This window comes from Lissotriton helveticus, chromosome 7 (assembly GCF_964261635.1).
Source record: "Lissotriton helveticus chromosome 7, aLisHel1.1, whole genome shotgun sequence".
Taxonomy (NCBI): Eukaryota; Metazoa; Chordata; class Amphibia; order Caudata; family Salamandridae; genus Lissotriton; species Lissotriton helveticus.
In genome coordinates this window covers 54,103,700-54,119,387 of record NC_136068.1, presented here as the reverse complement: position 1 = coordinate 54,119,387, position 15,688 = coordinate 54,103,700, and the positions used below count along the sequence as shown (strand labels likewise).

The window sequence follows — 15,688 nt, the reverse complement described above, 5'->3', positions numbered from 1 at the left end:
ATCGAATGCTCTGGCAGCATCGAAGATGATGATGGATAAGGGAAGCTTTTGTTGGGTAGAAATATCTATTGCAGCGATGAGTTGTTGAGTCAGATCTTGAATTTGTCTGCCTTTAATGAAACCCCTCTGGTCTTCATGAATGAGGTCTTCCATTATTTTACTCAGCCTCTTTGACAGGATCTGTGTGTATATTTTATAATCACAGTTCAGGAGTGATATTGGTCTATAAGATTCACACTTACTCTGATTCTTACCAGGTTTTAAAATTAGGGTAATAGTTGCCTCACTCCAAGATAGTGATAGATCTTTTTTACCAAGGAAGAGGCCATTCATGAGAGCTGTGAGATGGGGAGTTGTAGTTTCTTGTAGGGCTATGTATAGCTCATTTGGCAGAGCATCGGGGCCCGCCGCCTTTCCCTTTTTGAGGCCCTTTATTGCCCTGATCACTTCCTCCTCTGTAATTTCTTCATTCAGTTCTATTTTCTGAACTGGAGTAGTATAAGGAAGATTTATCTTTTCCAAGTATAGTTTTTGTTCTAGGTCCAAGTATATTTTTGGTTCTAGGTCTAGCATTGGGAAACAATCTTCAGAGAACAGACCCCCAAAAAATTCTCTGAATTCTTCCTTAATTACTGTGTCATCGGTACTTATTTCACCTGGATTTCCTACTAACATGTTGTTAATTTTGTTCCTGGTTTGATCTGTTTTCGTTTTCCAGGCTAAAAGTTTCCCGCATCCCTCCCCGTATTCGTGGTGGGACAGTTTGCTCGATTCCCATTTTTCTTTTACCCTGGATTCTAGGAGATCTTTAAGGTTTTCTTCCTTTTTTTCCCTATCCAGTGTTAGCTTATCAACACCTGAATTGGAGTTATGGTTTAGAAGTTTTAATTCCTCCTCATGTTGCTTTATTGTTCGTTTTAATGTTCTCGCATAAAATACACCAGACCTCATAATATTACCTCTTATAATAACTTTATAGGCATCCCAGGATGTTTGACGACTGACCCCTTCTCCATTTGATGCAAAGTAGTGATTAGTTTCTTTTTTTAAATAATCAATTGTGGGAAGATCTAGGAATAAGGTTCGATCTACTGTCCATCTAATCAAATTGTTTAGTGGTTTTAAACGAAGATCTAATCATACCGCTGAGTGGTCAGATAAATGTGCCGGGAGATGCTCCACCCCTTCTGAGGCTGTAATTAAGTTACTATCTATGAGAAAAAAGTCAATCCTGGAGGAGTGACCCAATCTTTTGTTCTGGAAAGTAAATCTTGTACATGTAACACTTTCAGTTTTCCAGATGTCTACTAGCCCTAAGTCTTTGATACTTAATTTTAGCTGTTCTCTCATCCTAGGGAGACTCGTATTTTTCCTTGCATGGGTCCTATCTACTTTTGGGTCTATAACTATGTTGAAATCCCCTCCCCATATTATGGGGGAAGTAGTAGTCAGAAGTTCAGTATATAATCTTTGTAGGGGTTCAAGATCATCAATATTTGGGCCATAGTACCCAACTATAGTATAGTATTTTTGGTTCAGCCTGATTTCTACAATTACCTATCTTCCTTTACTGTCTACTGTGGAATGTAGAATGGTGGATCCCAGAGATTTTTTTTAAAATACTGGCGACACCTTTTATATTACATGACTGATTAGTACAAAAAGAGGTGTCTATTCATCTTAAATTCTTGGTCAGATTCTCCCATTCCTGTTTTATAAGGTGGGTCTCTTGTAGGATTATGATTTCACTCTCCGGTTCCTTAAGGTATTCAAATATTTTCCATCGACGCCTATTTGTTCTGAGACCATTAACTTCCAGGACAGGATTCTAGTTATTGATCGATCTACCATTATATTTGGTGATTTTTAAGTTATAAAAACATAATATATCTGTGTAATAGTTTGGGTCTATTAACTCTCGTATTGCAGCCTGAGGATTTTTAAAAAGAATTTTTTCCCTATTTTGCACCCCACCCATTTGTGGCTGTTTTTTATTTCTTTTTTGTATTTTCCTTCTTACTTGCCTTCCCTGGGGGAACCTCCCACTTTCCTTTGTTAGGCCGCATTGCGGCCCTCATTCGAGCTCTTGTGCTCTCCACACTCCTGATGTTAATTTACATTTTTTCATTTATCTCTCATCCGTTCTAATGAAAGTAAGACTTCCTTTTGTTCCCTAATGTTGTGCATTTTGTTCTGCCACATGATTCTTAAACTTGCTGGGAAGCGCATCTTTACCGTAGCTCCTAAGGATTTTAGTTGGGGCATTAATTGTCCCAATTCCCATTGACGGTCCTGTGTGGTCTTGGATATGTCTGAGCGTATTTTAAAGGACCAATCCTCTTTATGGAAAACGCCTTCTTTCAGGGCTTCAGACAGTATCCTCTCCTTAAGCGTGTAGGATTTAAAGTTAATCAGAATCTTCCTAGGATTCTTTTTCAGTTTATTCCTACCGAAAGGATCCCAGTGGACTCTTTGAATGTCGTCTGTGAGTGCTTGTATCTCGGTTTTAACCCAGGGGAAGCTTTCTTCCAGCAAAGAAAGTACAAATCCCTTTATATCATCAGTTTCTTTTCCTTCTGGTACGTTAAGTAATCTTAAATTATTCCTCTTAGAATGATTCTCCAGTGATTCGATTTTATTGCGAAGAGTTCTCACTCACCTTTAGAGTATCTATCTCTTTCTGGTGTAATTCTAACTCTTTATTAAGAAGTTCCATGTTGGCTTCTACTGTGGTTACTCTATTGGTGAGGTCATTTAATTTTAGGTCCAAGACTTCACAAGTGTTTTGAATCTTAGCTTGATTCTGCTCCGAAATATCAAATCTGGTTCTTATCTCAGTAAGTAATGTTCCCAGAATGTTATCTGAACTGATCGAATTAGTCATACTCTCAGGGATTTCTATAAGATCTCCTTGAACCTTTGATGGATTTGTGTCACCTTGTCTACTCGCGCTAGCACTTACACCCGTATGATGTTCCGTGACCGTGTCATCGGTGAGTACATTCTCCATTTCTGCTCCCCCTCCATGATTGAATTCAGTAGTCTTTAGTGGAGATTCTGGATCTTATTAGATGGTCCATTTGTTTTGTTATTAATTTTTCCTGTTTTAGAATCCTTTTTTTCAGTTTGATTACCCTTTTGGGGCGTTTGTATACTTTTTACTGTACTAGTCTGTAAGTCTTCCACATCTGTGGAAGGGATAGAGCCTGTCACTGGACACTCACTCATCTGCCCTGAGTGTCTTAGCTGCTCTACACTTTGCACCTTAAAGAAGGATCTAAGGGAGGGGGTGATTCGATGAGTGGATTCTGCCCCTATTTGCTGGTCCTTTCGTCTATCCCTGGTTTTAGGGGAGGGACCACTCGCTGGGTTTTTTAATTTTTTTGTCTTTGCCCTTATGTTCAGCGGCACAGAAGGTGTATCAGGTAGGTTAATTGTTTTTTTTATAAAGTACTGCCTGTTTCTCAAGCAGTAACTTATTCCTTTACTCACTTAGGACCTCTCTCTTGACCTCCCTAATGGGGCCCGGTAGTATACTCTGGTTAGCCCTCTCCCCCACTAATTGTTTATAAACTCCTGATTTAGATTTCAGGGTTCCGTCACGCTTATCTCCCTTCTTGGAAACAACAACAACCAAGTCCACCGCTTCCCCGCTTACCCGATTCATGCAGCCCTGAATACAGCCAGCGGTTAGAATATTAAGGGGGACAGCTATCTTCCCGTCTCTTTCTACTTCATACAGTGGGGCGCTTTTTGTTGACAAAAATGGCTGGAAAGAAGTCTGAGACGATGCTTGAACCGGAGCAAATCCTCCTAGTGGATGCCAAGGTTCCGCATCGGTAACTCTGCCCTGTCCGACCCGGAAGGAGAACCTCCCGGCAGCTCTGAGGAAGCTTCGATGTGCGTTACAGGCTGCCGTCCAAGCCCAGACTTCAGGGAAGGAAGATTGATGTCCACCGGCTTTGAGTTTAACACCCGAGGCAGCCACAGCGAAAGGGGCGTCCAACATCACAGTGCGGACAGGTAGGAATTAATATGCGGATTATTTTTTCTTTCGCCTACCAATTGTCTGTTACCGCCAATCAAATTCCAGAAATAGTAGCTCCGGTACTTCTACGGCATTATTTAAGTGATTTTCTGTCATTTCTGAAGCCGATATAGCATGAATGAGAGCAAAAGCATGTAGATCCATCAGGAGGTGGAGAGCTGAAGCTCCCGACCGGTCTCTCTAGCCGGCCGCCATTTTTCCCCTCTCCAGCTCTGACCGAAGACAGTTTTATTAACAGTATTTTAATCGGGGGTCATCAGTAGTTTTGGAGAAGACCCTGCATTGGGTAAACAGAAAGCAGTTTCGATAGAACATTGTATGTACAGCTTATTTTAAGTATACACAACGCAACGGGTAATGTATATAGAGGACAATGTTAGTAATATTCCATGCATTTTTGTACCTTTAGAGTGTGGAGTTTACTCCAAGGGGCAGATTTACAAGAAACTAATGCAGCGCCGTGCTTCAAGTCATTTTTGCTGCGCCGTGCTGCTGTCGTTTCGAAGCTCAGGGATGCAACATATTTTGCTTCCCCCCTGTGCTGGCGCACAAACTGCTGCCATGCGCCTACGCAGGCAGCCCTGCAGCATGGTGCAAGGATGCCTATGTCGTGGGGAGATTACTTTTGTGCAGGAAAGGGGCACGTTCATGCACAAATCAATGAATTGAGGTGATTTCCTCTTCCAATGCATTCTGTAGAATGCAGCACGCTTTGCAAGAGGAAAAAAACGAGGAGAAATCGAAAAATTTCTCCTCGTTGCGCCTTGATGGAATTTCCAGATTTACGATTGTTTGTAAATCTGAAAATGTATCAGAGGACATGGGTGTGGCATTGGAACACCCACAACAACCCCCTGGTATCTATGATGGAGACCTGTTTGTGCAGACAATGAGCAGTAATTTATCAAAAGACAGCTGGAGTGGTATTTTGTGCAGTTCATACCACTCGTAGCCGTTGCTTGGATGAAGGAAGCTGAAAGTGCTATCCTTAGTTATGTTATTTACAACAAGGGGTGGTGATGGACAGAGTCTCTGAATTAAGCAGAGTACTCTCACCCAGTCAAGAGATCAGGGCTAGATCCAACACCGTTTTTTAGCTCATTGCACCATCCCAGTTTCAGAACCCAGCTGTATGCAAATTAGTCTGTCCCTGGCCCAGTGCATCATGGGAACAGGGCAGACCAGACTACAAAAGCCAATTCTTACACTGGGAAGGAAACAAGCTTCCGGGGACCGGTTTCTGCCATTTCAGGCGTCTTCGGCCCGGCTTGCTTGAATCCTGATGGTGCAATGAGCAAGGGACTCACATCTGAGTATACCCTTCCACGCTTAGGGTGGACAAAATTATTTACAACAAGGGGTGGTGATGGACAGAGTCTCTGAATTAAGCAGAGTACTCTCACCCAGTCAAGAGATCAGGGCTAGATCCAACACCGTTTTGTAGCTTGTTTCCTTTCCAGTGTAAGAATTGGCTTTGTAGTTTGGTTTGCCCTGTTCCCATCATGCACTGGGACAGGAACAGACTAATTTGCATACAGCCAGGTTCTGAAACTGGGATGATGCAGTGAGCTAAAAAACGGTGTTGGATCTAGCCCTGATCTCTTGACTGGGTGAGAGTTTTCTGCTTAATTCAGAGACTCTGTCCATCACCATCCCTTGTTGTTAATTATTTTGTCCACCCTAAGCGTGGAAGGGTATGCTCAGACATGAGTCCCTTGCTCACTGCACCATCAGGATTCAAGCAAGCCGAGCCGAAGAGGCTGAAATGCCAGAAACCGGTCCCCGGTAGCTTGTTTCCTTTCCAGTGTAAGAATTGGCTTTGTAGTTTGGTTTGCCCTGTTCCCATCATGCACTGGGACAGGAACAGACTAATTTGCATACAGCCAGGTTCTGAAACTGGGATGATGCAGTGAGCGAAAAAACGGTGTTGGATCTAGCCCTGATCTCTTGACTGGGTGAGAGTTTTCTGCTTAATTCAGAGACTCTGTCCATCACCATCCCGTGTTAATTATTTTGTCCACCCTAAGCGTGAAAGGGTATGCTCAGACATGAGTCCCTTGCTCACTGCACATCAGGATTCAAGCAAGCCGAGCCGAAGAGGCTGAAATGCCAGAAACCGGTCCCCGGTAGCTTGTTTCCTTTCCAGTGTAAGAATTGGCTTTGTAGTTTGGTTTGCCCTGTTCCCATCATGCACTGGGACAGGAACAGACTAATTTGCATACAGCCAGGTTCTGAAACTGGGATGATGCAGTGAGCTAAAAAACGGTGTTGGATCTAGCCCTGATCTCTTGACTGGGTGAGAGTTTTCTGCTTAATTCAGAGACTCTGTCCATCACCATCCCTTGTTGTTAATTATTTTGTCCACCCTAAGCGTGGAAGGGTATGCTCAGACATGAGTCCCTTGCTCACTGCACCATCAGGATTCAAGCAAGCCGAGCCGAAGAGGCTGAAATGCCAGAAACCGGTCCCCGGTAGCTTGTTTCCTTTCCAGTGTAAGAATTGGCTTTGTAGTTTGGTTTGCCCTGTTCCCATCATGCACTGGGACAGGAACAGACTAATTTGCATACAGCCAGGTTCTGAAACTGGGATGATGCAGTGAGCTAAAAAACGGTGTTGGATCTAGCCCTGATCTCTTGACTGGGTGAGAGTTTTCTGCTTAACTCAGAGACTCTGTCCATCACCATCCCTTGTTGTTAATTATTTTGTCCACCCTAAGCGTGGAAGGGTATGCTCAGACATGAGTCCCTTGCTCACTGCACCATCAGGATTCAAGCAAGCCGAGCCGAAGAGGCTGAAATGCCAGAAACCGGTCCCCGGTAGCTTGTTTCCTTTCCAGTGTAAGAATTGGCTTTGTAGTTTGGTTTGCCCTGTTCCCATCATGCACTGGGACAGGAACAGACTAATTTGCATACAGCCAGGTTCTGAAACTGGGATGATGCAGTGAGCTAAAAAACGGTGTTGGATCTAGCCCTGATCTCTTGACTGGGTGAGAGTTTTCTGCTTAACTCAGAGACTCTGTCCATCACCATCCCTTGTTGTTAATTATTTTGTCCACCCTAAGCGTGGAAGGGTATGCTCAGACATGAGTCCCTTGCTCACTGCACCATCAGGATTCAAGCAAGCCGAGCCGAAGAGGCTGAAATGCCAGAAACCGGTCCCCGGTAGCTTGTTTCCTTTCCAGTGTAAGAATTGGCTTTGTAGTTTGGTTTGCCCTGTTCCCATCATGCACTGGGACAGGAACAGACTAATTTGCATACAGCCAGGTTCTGAAACTGGGATGATGCAGTGAGCGAAAAAACGGTGTTGGATCTAGCCCTGATCTCTTGACTGGGTGAGAGTTTTCTGCTTAATTCAGAGACTCTGTCCATCACCATCCCTTGTTGTTAATTATTTTGTCCACCCTAAGCGTGAAAGGGTATGCTCAGACATGAGTCCCTTGCTCACTGCACATCAGGATTCAAGCAAGCCGAGCCGAAGAGGCTGAAATGCCAGAAACCGGTCCCCGGTAGCTTGTTTCCTTTCCAGTGTAAGAATTGGCTTTGTAGTTTGGTTTGCCCTGTTCCCATCATGCACTGGGACAGGAACAGACTAATTTGCATACAGCCAGGTTCTGAAACTGGGATGATGCAGTGAGCTAAAAAACGGTGTTGGATCTAGCCCTGATCTCTTGACTGGGTGAGAGTTTTCTGCTTAACTCAGAGACTCTGTCCATCACCATCCCTTGTTGTTAATTATTTTGTCCACCCTAAGCGTGGAAGGGTATGCTCAGACATGAGTCCCTTGCTCACTGCACTATCAGGATTCAAGCAAGCCGAGCCGAAGAGGCTGAAATGCCAGAAACCGGTCCCCGGTAGCTTGTTTCCTTTCCAGTGTAAGAATTGGCTTTGTAGTTTGGTTTGCCCTGTTCCCATCATGCACTGGGACAGGAACAGACTAATTTGCATACAGCCAGGTTCTGAAACTGGGATGATGCAGTGAGCTAAAAAACGGTGTTGGATCTAGCCCTGATCTCTTGACTGGGTGAGAGTTTTCTGCTTAACTCAGAGACTCTGTCCATCACCATCCCTTGTTGTTAATTATTTTGTCCACCCTAAGCGTGGAAGGGTATGCTCAGACATGAGTTTCTTGCTCACTGCACCATCAGGATTCAAGCAAGCCGAGCCGAAGAGGCTGAAATGCCAGAAACCGGTCCCCGGTAGCTTGTTTCCTTTCCAGTGTAAGAATTGGCTTTGCAGTTTGGTTTGCCCTGTTCCCATCATGCACTGGGACAGGAACAGACTAATTTGCATACAGCCAGGTTCTGAAACTGGGACGATGCAGTGAGCTAAAAAACGGTGTTGGATCTAGCCCTGATCTCTTGACTGGGTGAGAGTTTTCTGCTTAATTCAGAGACTCTGTCCATCACCATCCCTTGTTGTTAATCCTTAGTTATGTGGCACATGGCACTTTGTGGCCGGAAATGATGTGGTGTTCTGGCTCTTCTGACTATGGGATATGGAGTTCCTTCTGTGATTGGCGTACCATTACTTAATGTTGCACCACTGCAAAACATTGATTGATACTAATCTCCCTGTCTTAGCCCCTGACCTCATGGCCTAGATATCCCTCTGATTGCACCTTTCCCCTTTATCATTCCAGAGAGTCTGGGACAGCTACAGTCCCTGTCACTGTTCCCGACACCATCACAGATTGGGTTGCCGGTACCTTCTGTGTGGCGGATATCGGTTTTGGGATGTCTTCCCCAGTGACGCTGAGGGCTTTCAAGCCTTTCTTCGCAGAGCTCTCACTGCCATACTCCGTGGTGCGGGACGAGACCTTCACCCTCAAGGCCAGCGTCTTCAACTATATGAAGGAGTCCATAAAGGTGAGTACCTAGAGAGTAGGTCTGAGCCAAGTGGCCAAGTCCCGAGACCTCGATGGGGATTTCATAGAGATACAGCTTCTTGTGCAAACGTGGCACCTAATATTTTACCATGCATGGGATGGACTGATGGGCGTGCTTCAGTAAAAAGGACTGTCAGTAGCGGCAAGGATTACCGACAGGGCTATTCACGAACATCTGTTCGTTGGTGTTCATATTGAATATGTATAACATTTCAGGGTCATCTTTGTCAAATCCCCCTTTTTTATTTCCTTTCTTCCAATTGTTTAATAAATAGGTCTCAATGTTATTCTGGGAAGGACAGTTTAGTTTTTTCAATGTTTTGAAGAACAGTAGATATATCTTTGGCAATGTTGTCCAATATATCTAAGAGATATCTTGGGCCCCTTTCTGCACATTCAAGGGGAATTAATCAACTATTGAATTAAAGGCAAGTTGGTTGCTAGTTGCCAGAAAGTGAAAAATTATTAAAGGTCATCTAAAAATCAATGTGGCAGAAAGATGACAAAATTAGGACTGTAGCTGATGTTTAGTAAATGATGCAGCAGTTAGGGACAATTAGAGAATGTGAAGACTTATGTGATGTGTTGGTCCCGTGCAGATCCAAATACATCTCTTGAAATCAGAGGAGTTCAAGGTGGAAGCCCATCCTAAAAGCGAGTACACCTCCTGTCTCGGTCCCAGCGAAGGGAAGACATTCTCTTGGTCGGTTACAGCGATGAAGCTGGGTAATGCTACTTCTTGCTTCAGTGTTTGTTCTTTTCTTCTGCTGTTTATTCCTTTTCTCCATTCTTACATCTTTTAATTTTCTTTTTCCTCTTCTGTTTTCCTTAATTTTCTTCCTTCCTTCATTCCTTACTGCTTCCTTCTTTATCATTGTTTTTTTTCTTTCAGCTAAAGTCTTCATCTCTTCGTTAAATCATTTAATAACTCAGACATTCCCTACAAGCATTTGCTTCTCATCTCTTCATTCCCTCTCATTCGTACCCTCCCCATCTTATTTCCCTAAATCATCCTTCTCACCATCCACTTCCTCCATCCTGATCCCCTTCATCCTCTGTAGTCAGTCCATCGCCTCTCTTCATTTCACACTCACTTTAAGTTTCCTCTGATCATACCAAGCGCTATCATTACCAATTTCTCCACTGAATTAATTAATCTTTTTAATCTCCTGCCTTTGTCCCTTGTTGCTTTTTCCCTCCATGCATCATTCTGAGGGTTATCAGGCAGCATTTACGCCCCCACGGAATGGTGGCTGAAGAGCCCACTGATTTATATTGGCCAGACCGCCACCATTTACAGCCGTGTCAACATGGAGACACAGTGCCATGCTAAGCACGGTGGTGTTTGAAGGGAACTGGCTGCCGGTGACCCTGCTGCCATGGGCACCTAGAATGAGGGTACCGCTAATCTAGGTCCAGTAGCAACATATAGGGGATTTCCTATTCTTTATCAAATGTCATTTAATTCAATTCAAAATGCAGCACAGACTGAAAACTATTTACAAGAAAAACCTGAACAGATTTACCCTGTCTCAAGATAGCCTTAAATGGGGAGAAGGAATATCTGATTCTCCAAAGTCAAAGTTAGTTTGTTTTAGCGCCCGAATCTCGTTTTCGCATCCGGAGTCTTCCAGTAACGTAATCCTATAGATTATGATTGTCTCAAACAGCTACTTAAATTGATTGCAACTGAAGGTCAGTCCTCACTTGCATGATATCATTCCTAAAACTCTATCTATGGGACCCCCTGGGGTCACTACAAACATCACCCCCATAGGGTCCAGATGTAAATATCATGCCAGTGACAGGTCTAATCCATCCTAATATTTCTCACATGGACTCAGCCCATTCAATAAATGTATTGTGTACGGAAAGGACTAGCCAGGAGATGTGTTGTAAATCAGTTTTGACAAGACTATGCATTCTTTTCTTCAAAACCTTAATTGCAAATTATTTATAAAGTCATTTTCTCAATGAGACCAGATTAAAATTTATGGTGAAAAGGTGTCTGTATCACCTTCCGCTCCCACCATCTCCATTGTAGAACAAACTTAAACATGTATCCAGATCAATAGAAAAATAGACAGAAAAAGCTAAAACACCAAGAAGTGGCTACAAAAAGTGGCTAGCTCGAGAAAGGATTTGTTCTTCAGAGTGGCTCCTACCATAGTTATTGATTGGTCGGAGTAGCCCTCGGTTTCTTTGTCGAGCCACACTGAGTCCTCAGGACATCAGGAATATCTGTTTCTGTGCCAGGAAATAGTGAAGCCGTGTGGGTGCCTCAAGGGGCACTTCACATGCCAGTGAGCAGCTGACTGTCCATGATTGGGAACTATCACTATGCAAGTAGTGTTCAAAGTATAAAACTGAAAAAAACGTACTCCTCGAAAAAACTTTGCTACCAATATTTTTAGTGCAGGAGTTTAGTATAGTGAAGGTGAGGGAAGTTGGGGAACCTTCCTGAATTAGCAACTTCAAAAAGTGCAGTTTCCCAACTTCACTGGCCAACTAACACCATTGACTCACTGCTGCCCTTGGGCTGTTGGCACGGTATATGTGGAAAGAAGTCAACTGATGCACCCATTTCTTTTGAGTGATTTGCAGAAATCTCTTACGGAACTCTTTCTTGGGTCTTGTGAAGCCCCTCTGTGACCAGCTTGGAAGGTGCTCCACGACCATATCTTGGCTTAGAAGCTGCCATTTGCTCTAACTTGTAGGCTCTCTTGAAACCTGGGGTTGGCACATCACTGTGTTTTCCTCCTGACTGAGCAGTGGTCGCAATTGATGAAACTTTTTTCATGTTTCCTATCGCATTGATGGTGGAGGCGTGGATGCGCCGGTCACCCAGTATGTGTCACCCTTGTTTGTTCATTTGCTCCTGTGCTGTGTGAGCTACAGGCAGTAAATTACTGATGGCTCCCTGGAGCTACAGAGGAAAGGAGTCCCAGGTGGTCATGTCAGAAATCGTAACATTTTCCAGTGGTTTTGGACAATCTTCTACTAAAACTTTAAAAATGTGGTCTGCAGTCAAAACTTGATTTTTGCCTTTTGTGTTTTTTCCCAGTAAATGAATTAAATGACCCTTTCAAGGAAGTACCTCTGGTTACCAAGAACATTTAGAATCTGGTACGGCAAAGTGGCTTCAGAAGGGAGTCTTTCTTACATCATGCAATCTAAGCAATGAAGACTGAAGCATCCTTACAGCCTGTCTTTGATAGACCTCTTCTCGACACTCCTGTTCATATTCATTACAGGAAATTCAACCCACAAACTGAATCTAAATACAATTATTGGAAAATGATGCACATTAATATGTTAAGATATCTGATCTGAGTGCAGAGTTAAAACACCATGCAGTCAGTTGGGTATTTTGGGCAATGAGATGATATTGTTAAATGCACATTTTTAATAAGGGGCGCTTTGTAGATGAGTTCACACAAAATACATCATGTGACATCAGCAGGTCCATCATATTTTTTGCCCTACAGGCCATTTTATTCCTGACCTCCATTCTTCTTTCCTTCTTTACTTCAACCTTCTTGTGCCTACTTTACTCATGCTGTTATCCCCTTCGGATTTTACCTTCTCCTCCTCTTTCATTTACACCTTACATTCTCGTTCTCTCTATTCACTTGCTCCGTGGATCCTGCCACTCCCCGTCACCTTCTCGGCCTATCTCACCCAGTGTCCTCTCCCACTTTTCAGGTGAAGTGAACCTGACGGTCACCACGGAAGCTTTGGACTCCAAAGACGGATGCGGCAATGACATCACTGTGACACCCACTGAAGGGCGCATTGACACAATCATCAAGCCCATTCTTGTCAAGGTAGGTGTTCTAATGGGAAATTACTCCCTCCAGCTGTGTCCTTGTCATATTAGACTATATTTCTTTTCCTGTTCATTGTTTACAGTTTTGTGGTCTTGCTGCAGGTAGTGTTGTGACCAACACATTAACGTATACTTAAGAGAGTGAATTTGGTCAGCCCTTTGGTTATGATTTGACAGCTTTCTTGTCTATTTCAATTCCCTCCTCCTGATATGATGGCCTTCCTCCCTGATCTTGCATTTGCATTGCACCCAGAGCAGGTTTTTCCTGCTTTTTTATAGGTTAAGGGTGTCCTCCCACCACAGACATCAGGGAAATGGTTTTCTTTCATTCTTTTTCTGACACCTATTTTCTCTCTTTCCATCCCTTAGTCTATTGTAAGATGGTAGCCACCGTCTTGAATGTTCCCACAAGTAGCCCAGTCTCTTCCTATAAGCGGGCCGGTGCGGAAAAACAGATGCAGATACCGTTATGTATTTTCAAAAGGCAAAGTGTCTGAGTCGGGACACAAAGTATTCCACACTCCAGTCGTAAAGTTTCCAAAGATTTAATAGGCAATGTGTTTCAACCAATTGGCCTTCCTCATGGCCTTGAAAACACATAGTGCACAATTTCCTTATTAAACATACCGTAAAACAGTAGACATAGAAAAAACCTATGTGTTTTCTTGTGTTGTGGGATATCTTTCTCCTACTGAGAATACTTTTGGGGAAGAGCAGGGGGTTCCCGGTAGGTTAACAAAGCTGCGGATGCTGCTAACCGTTTCGAGATGAAAACAAGTTACTTACCTGTAACTTTGGTTCCCCAGTATTGGTAACTTTCATAGATTGCCATGCTTTGTATCATTCCCCGTCGTCGGAATGGGAGCCTTGGTAAATAAAAAATACCATAGTAATAGGTGCAAAAGAGAACTAGGCCTAGGCTTCATCTAATTTTGTAGCCTATCAACTCTTTTTGTAAAAGAGATCAAACTTTCTGCAACAACCAATCAGAAGAGCCTCACCCCTTTGAACCTTCCTGAGAGAGCCTCAGAGCCTCAGATTTTCAAAGCCATTGTGTAACAGCAATCATAACCTGATAACAGGCCAAGCTTTCCCAGAGGAGGAGCGTGGGCGCATGGGAATCTATGAAAGTTACCAATACTGGGTAATCAAAGTTACAGGTAAGTAACTTGTTTTCTTACCCCAGTATTGGAACTTTCATAGATTCCCATGCTTTGTATCAGAATAGCTAGCAGTAAGCCATAAAAGCACGTTTTGGTACATGAATAGCATTACATGATACATAGTTATCCTCACAGGAAACAAATCATAAATGTTACCTTAGACAGGAATACAACAGGTGATACAAAATGTGCAATACAGGAAGGAGGGATTGTAGGGAAAGCTCACCTCTCATTGAAAAAGATTCCTCAGGACTGCCTGTCCAACAGCTGCATCATTCTTCATAGAAGAATCCAGGCAGTAGTTCTTTGTGAAGGTATGAGTACTGCTCCACGTAGCTGCCCTACAGATGTCCTTGATAGGGACTCCTGAAAATAGGGCCACTGATGATGCCATAGATCTTGTTGAATGAGCACAAACTCGCCGTTCCAGCGGTTTACCCGCTTCTTGATGGCAAAATTGGATAGCATTGGAAATCCAACGAGAGATACTGTGCTTTGATAGCGGAAATCCCTTCCGCGGGGCACTAAAAGAGACAAACAGTTGAGGAGACTTCCTGAAAGGTATTGTGTGCTCCAGATAACATTTCAGACATCTGAACGTCCAAAGAATGTAAAGACCTCTCAGCTGGAGTAGAAGGTCGTGGGAAAAAAGATTTCAAAATTATCGGCTCATTCAGATGGAACCTTCGGGATGAATTTAGGATTTGTCCGTAGAATCAGAACATCCTTCTTAAACTGTAGAAAAGGTTCTCCAATTGTAAACGCCTGGAGCTCAATTATCCTTCAAGCTGATGTCAAAGCCAAGAGAAGAGCCTGCTTCCGTGACAGAAATTTAAGGTCCGCCTTATGAATGGGCTCAAAAGGGGCTCTCATCAGATGAGCCAATGCCAATTTAAGCTGCCATACTGGTGGAGGAGGCCGGACCGGAGGAAAAACCCTGAAAAGGCCTTTCAGGAACTGTTTCACAAACCTTGCAGACCAAAGCGAAGGACCTGAAGATGTCCGTCTGTACCTAGAGATGGCTGCCAGATGTACTTTGACCGAAGAATGAGCCAGACCCGATTTAGCCAGAGAGAATATATGGCAAAATCTGAGGTGGAGCCGAAGTGTATGGGTGAAGACTCTGTCCCTGACACCAGAGACATAATCTTTTCCACTTAGCCCGATAGGTCTCATTGATACTAGGGGCTCTGGCCTGAGACAGAATATCCTTACACTCCTTGGTGAGGTTCAGGTCCTGAAATTCTCGGTACTCAGGAGCCACGCTGTCAAGTGGAGTGATCTCGGATCTGGATGGAGCACCTGACCTTTAGACATCGTCAAGAGACGGAACCGGCTGCAGACGAATTGGCAGATCCTGAGAAAGTAGAAGGAATTCTGTGTACCAGAACTGTCGGGCCACGCTGGTGCAATCAAGATCATCCGTCAGGGTTCTGCTTTGATCTTCCTGAGCAGTCTCGGGATCAGAGGTATTGGTGGAAAGGCGTAGAGAAATTATTATAACAGTCTTGTACAGCGCATGGTTACCCTGGAGCATCCCAGCGCTTCACCTAACAGAGTAACAGAAAAAAGAAAGGAGGACCAACAGTTTAGCAAAAGAGAAGAAATGCGCCGCACCAGGCAATCGAAAGTGCATTCCCCAAGGATCCCCGATGGTGATCCCTGCTTGCGAAGAGCTAGCATTTGGCGTTCTCTGGAGTCGCAAACAGGTCTATGGTTGGGGTTCCCCAGCATGCGAAGACCTCGTCGAGAATGGCTTGGTCC

At 43.8% G+C, this 15,688-nt stretch overlaps 1 protein-coding gene across 3 annotated transcripts in view; it reads left to right on the top strand.

The window, feature by feature from the left end:
* LOC144768018 (alpha-2-macroglobulin-like protein 1) overlaps positions 1-15,688 on the top strand; it is a 293,319-nt gene that overhangs the window by 196,500 nt on the left and 81,131 nt on the right. For all 3 annotated transcript variants that reach the window (XM_078651413.1, XM_078651412.1, XM_078651414.1), the window contains exons 19-21: positions 8,687-8,912; positions 9,532-9,658; positions 12,638-12,759. In XM_078651413.1, coding sequence (XP_078507539.1) covers positions 8,687-8,912; positions 9,532-9,658; positions 12,638-12,759 — 475 coding nt within the window. The remainder of the gene's footprint in view (positions 1-8,686; positions 8,913-9,531; positions 9,659-12,637; positions 12,760-15,688) is intronic.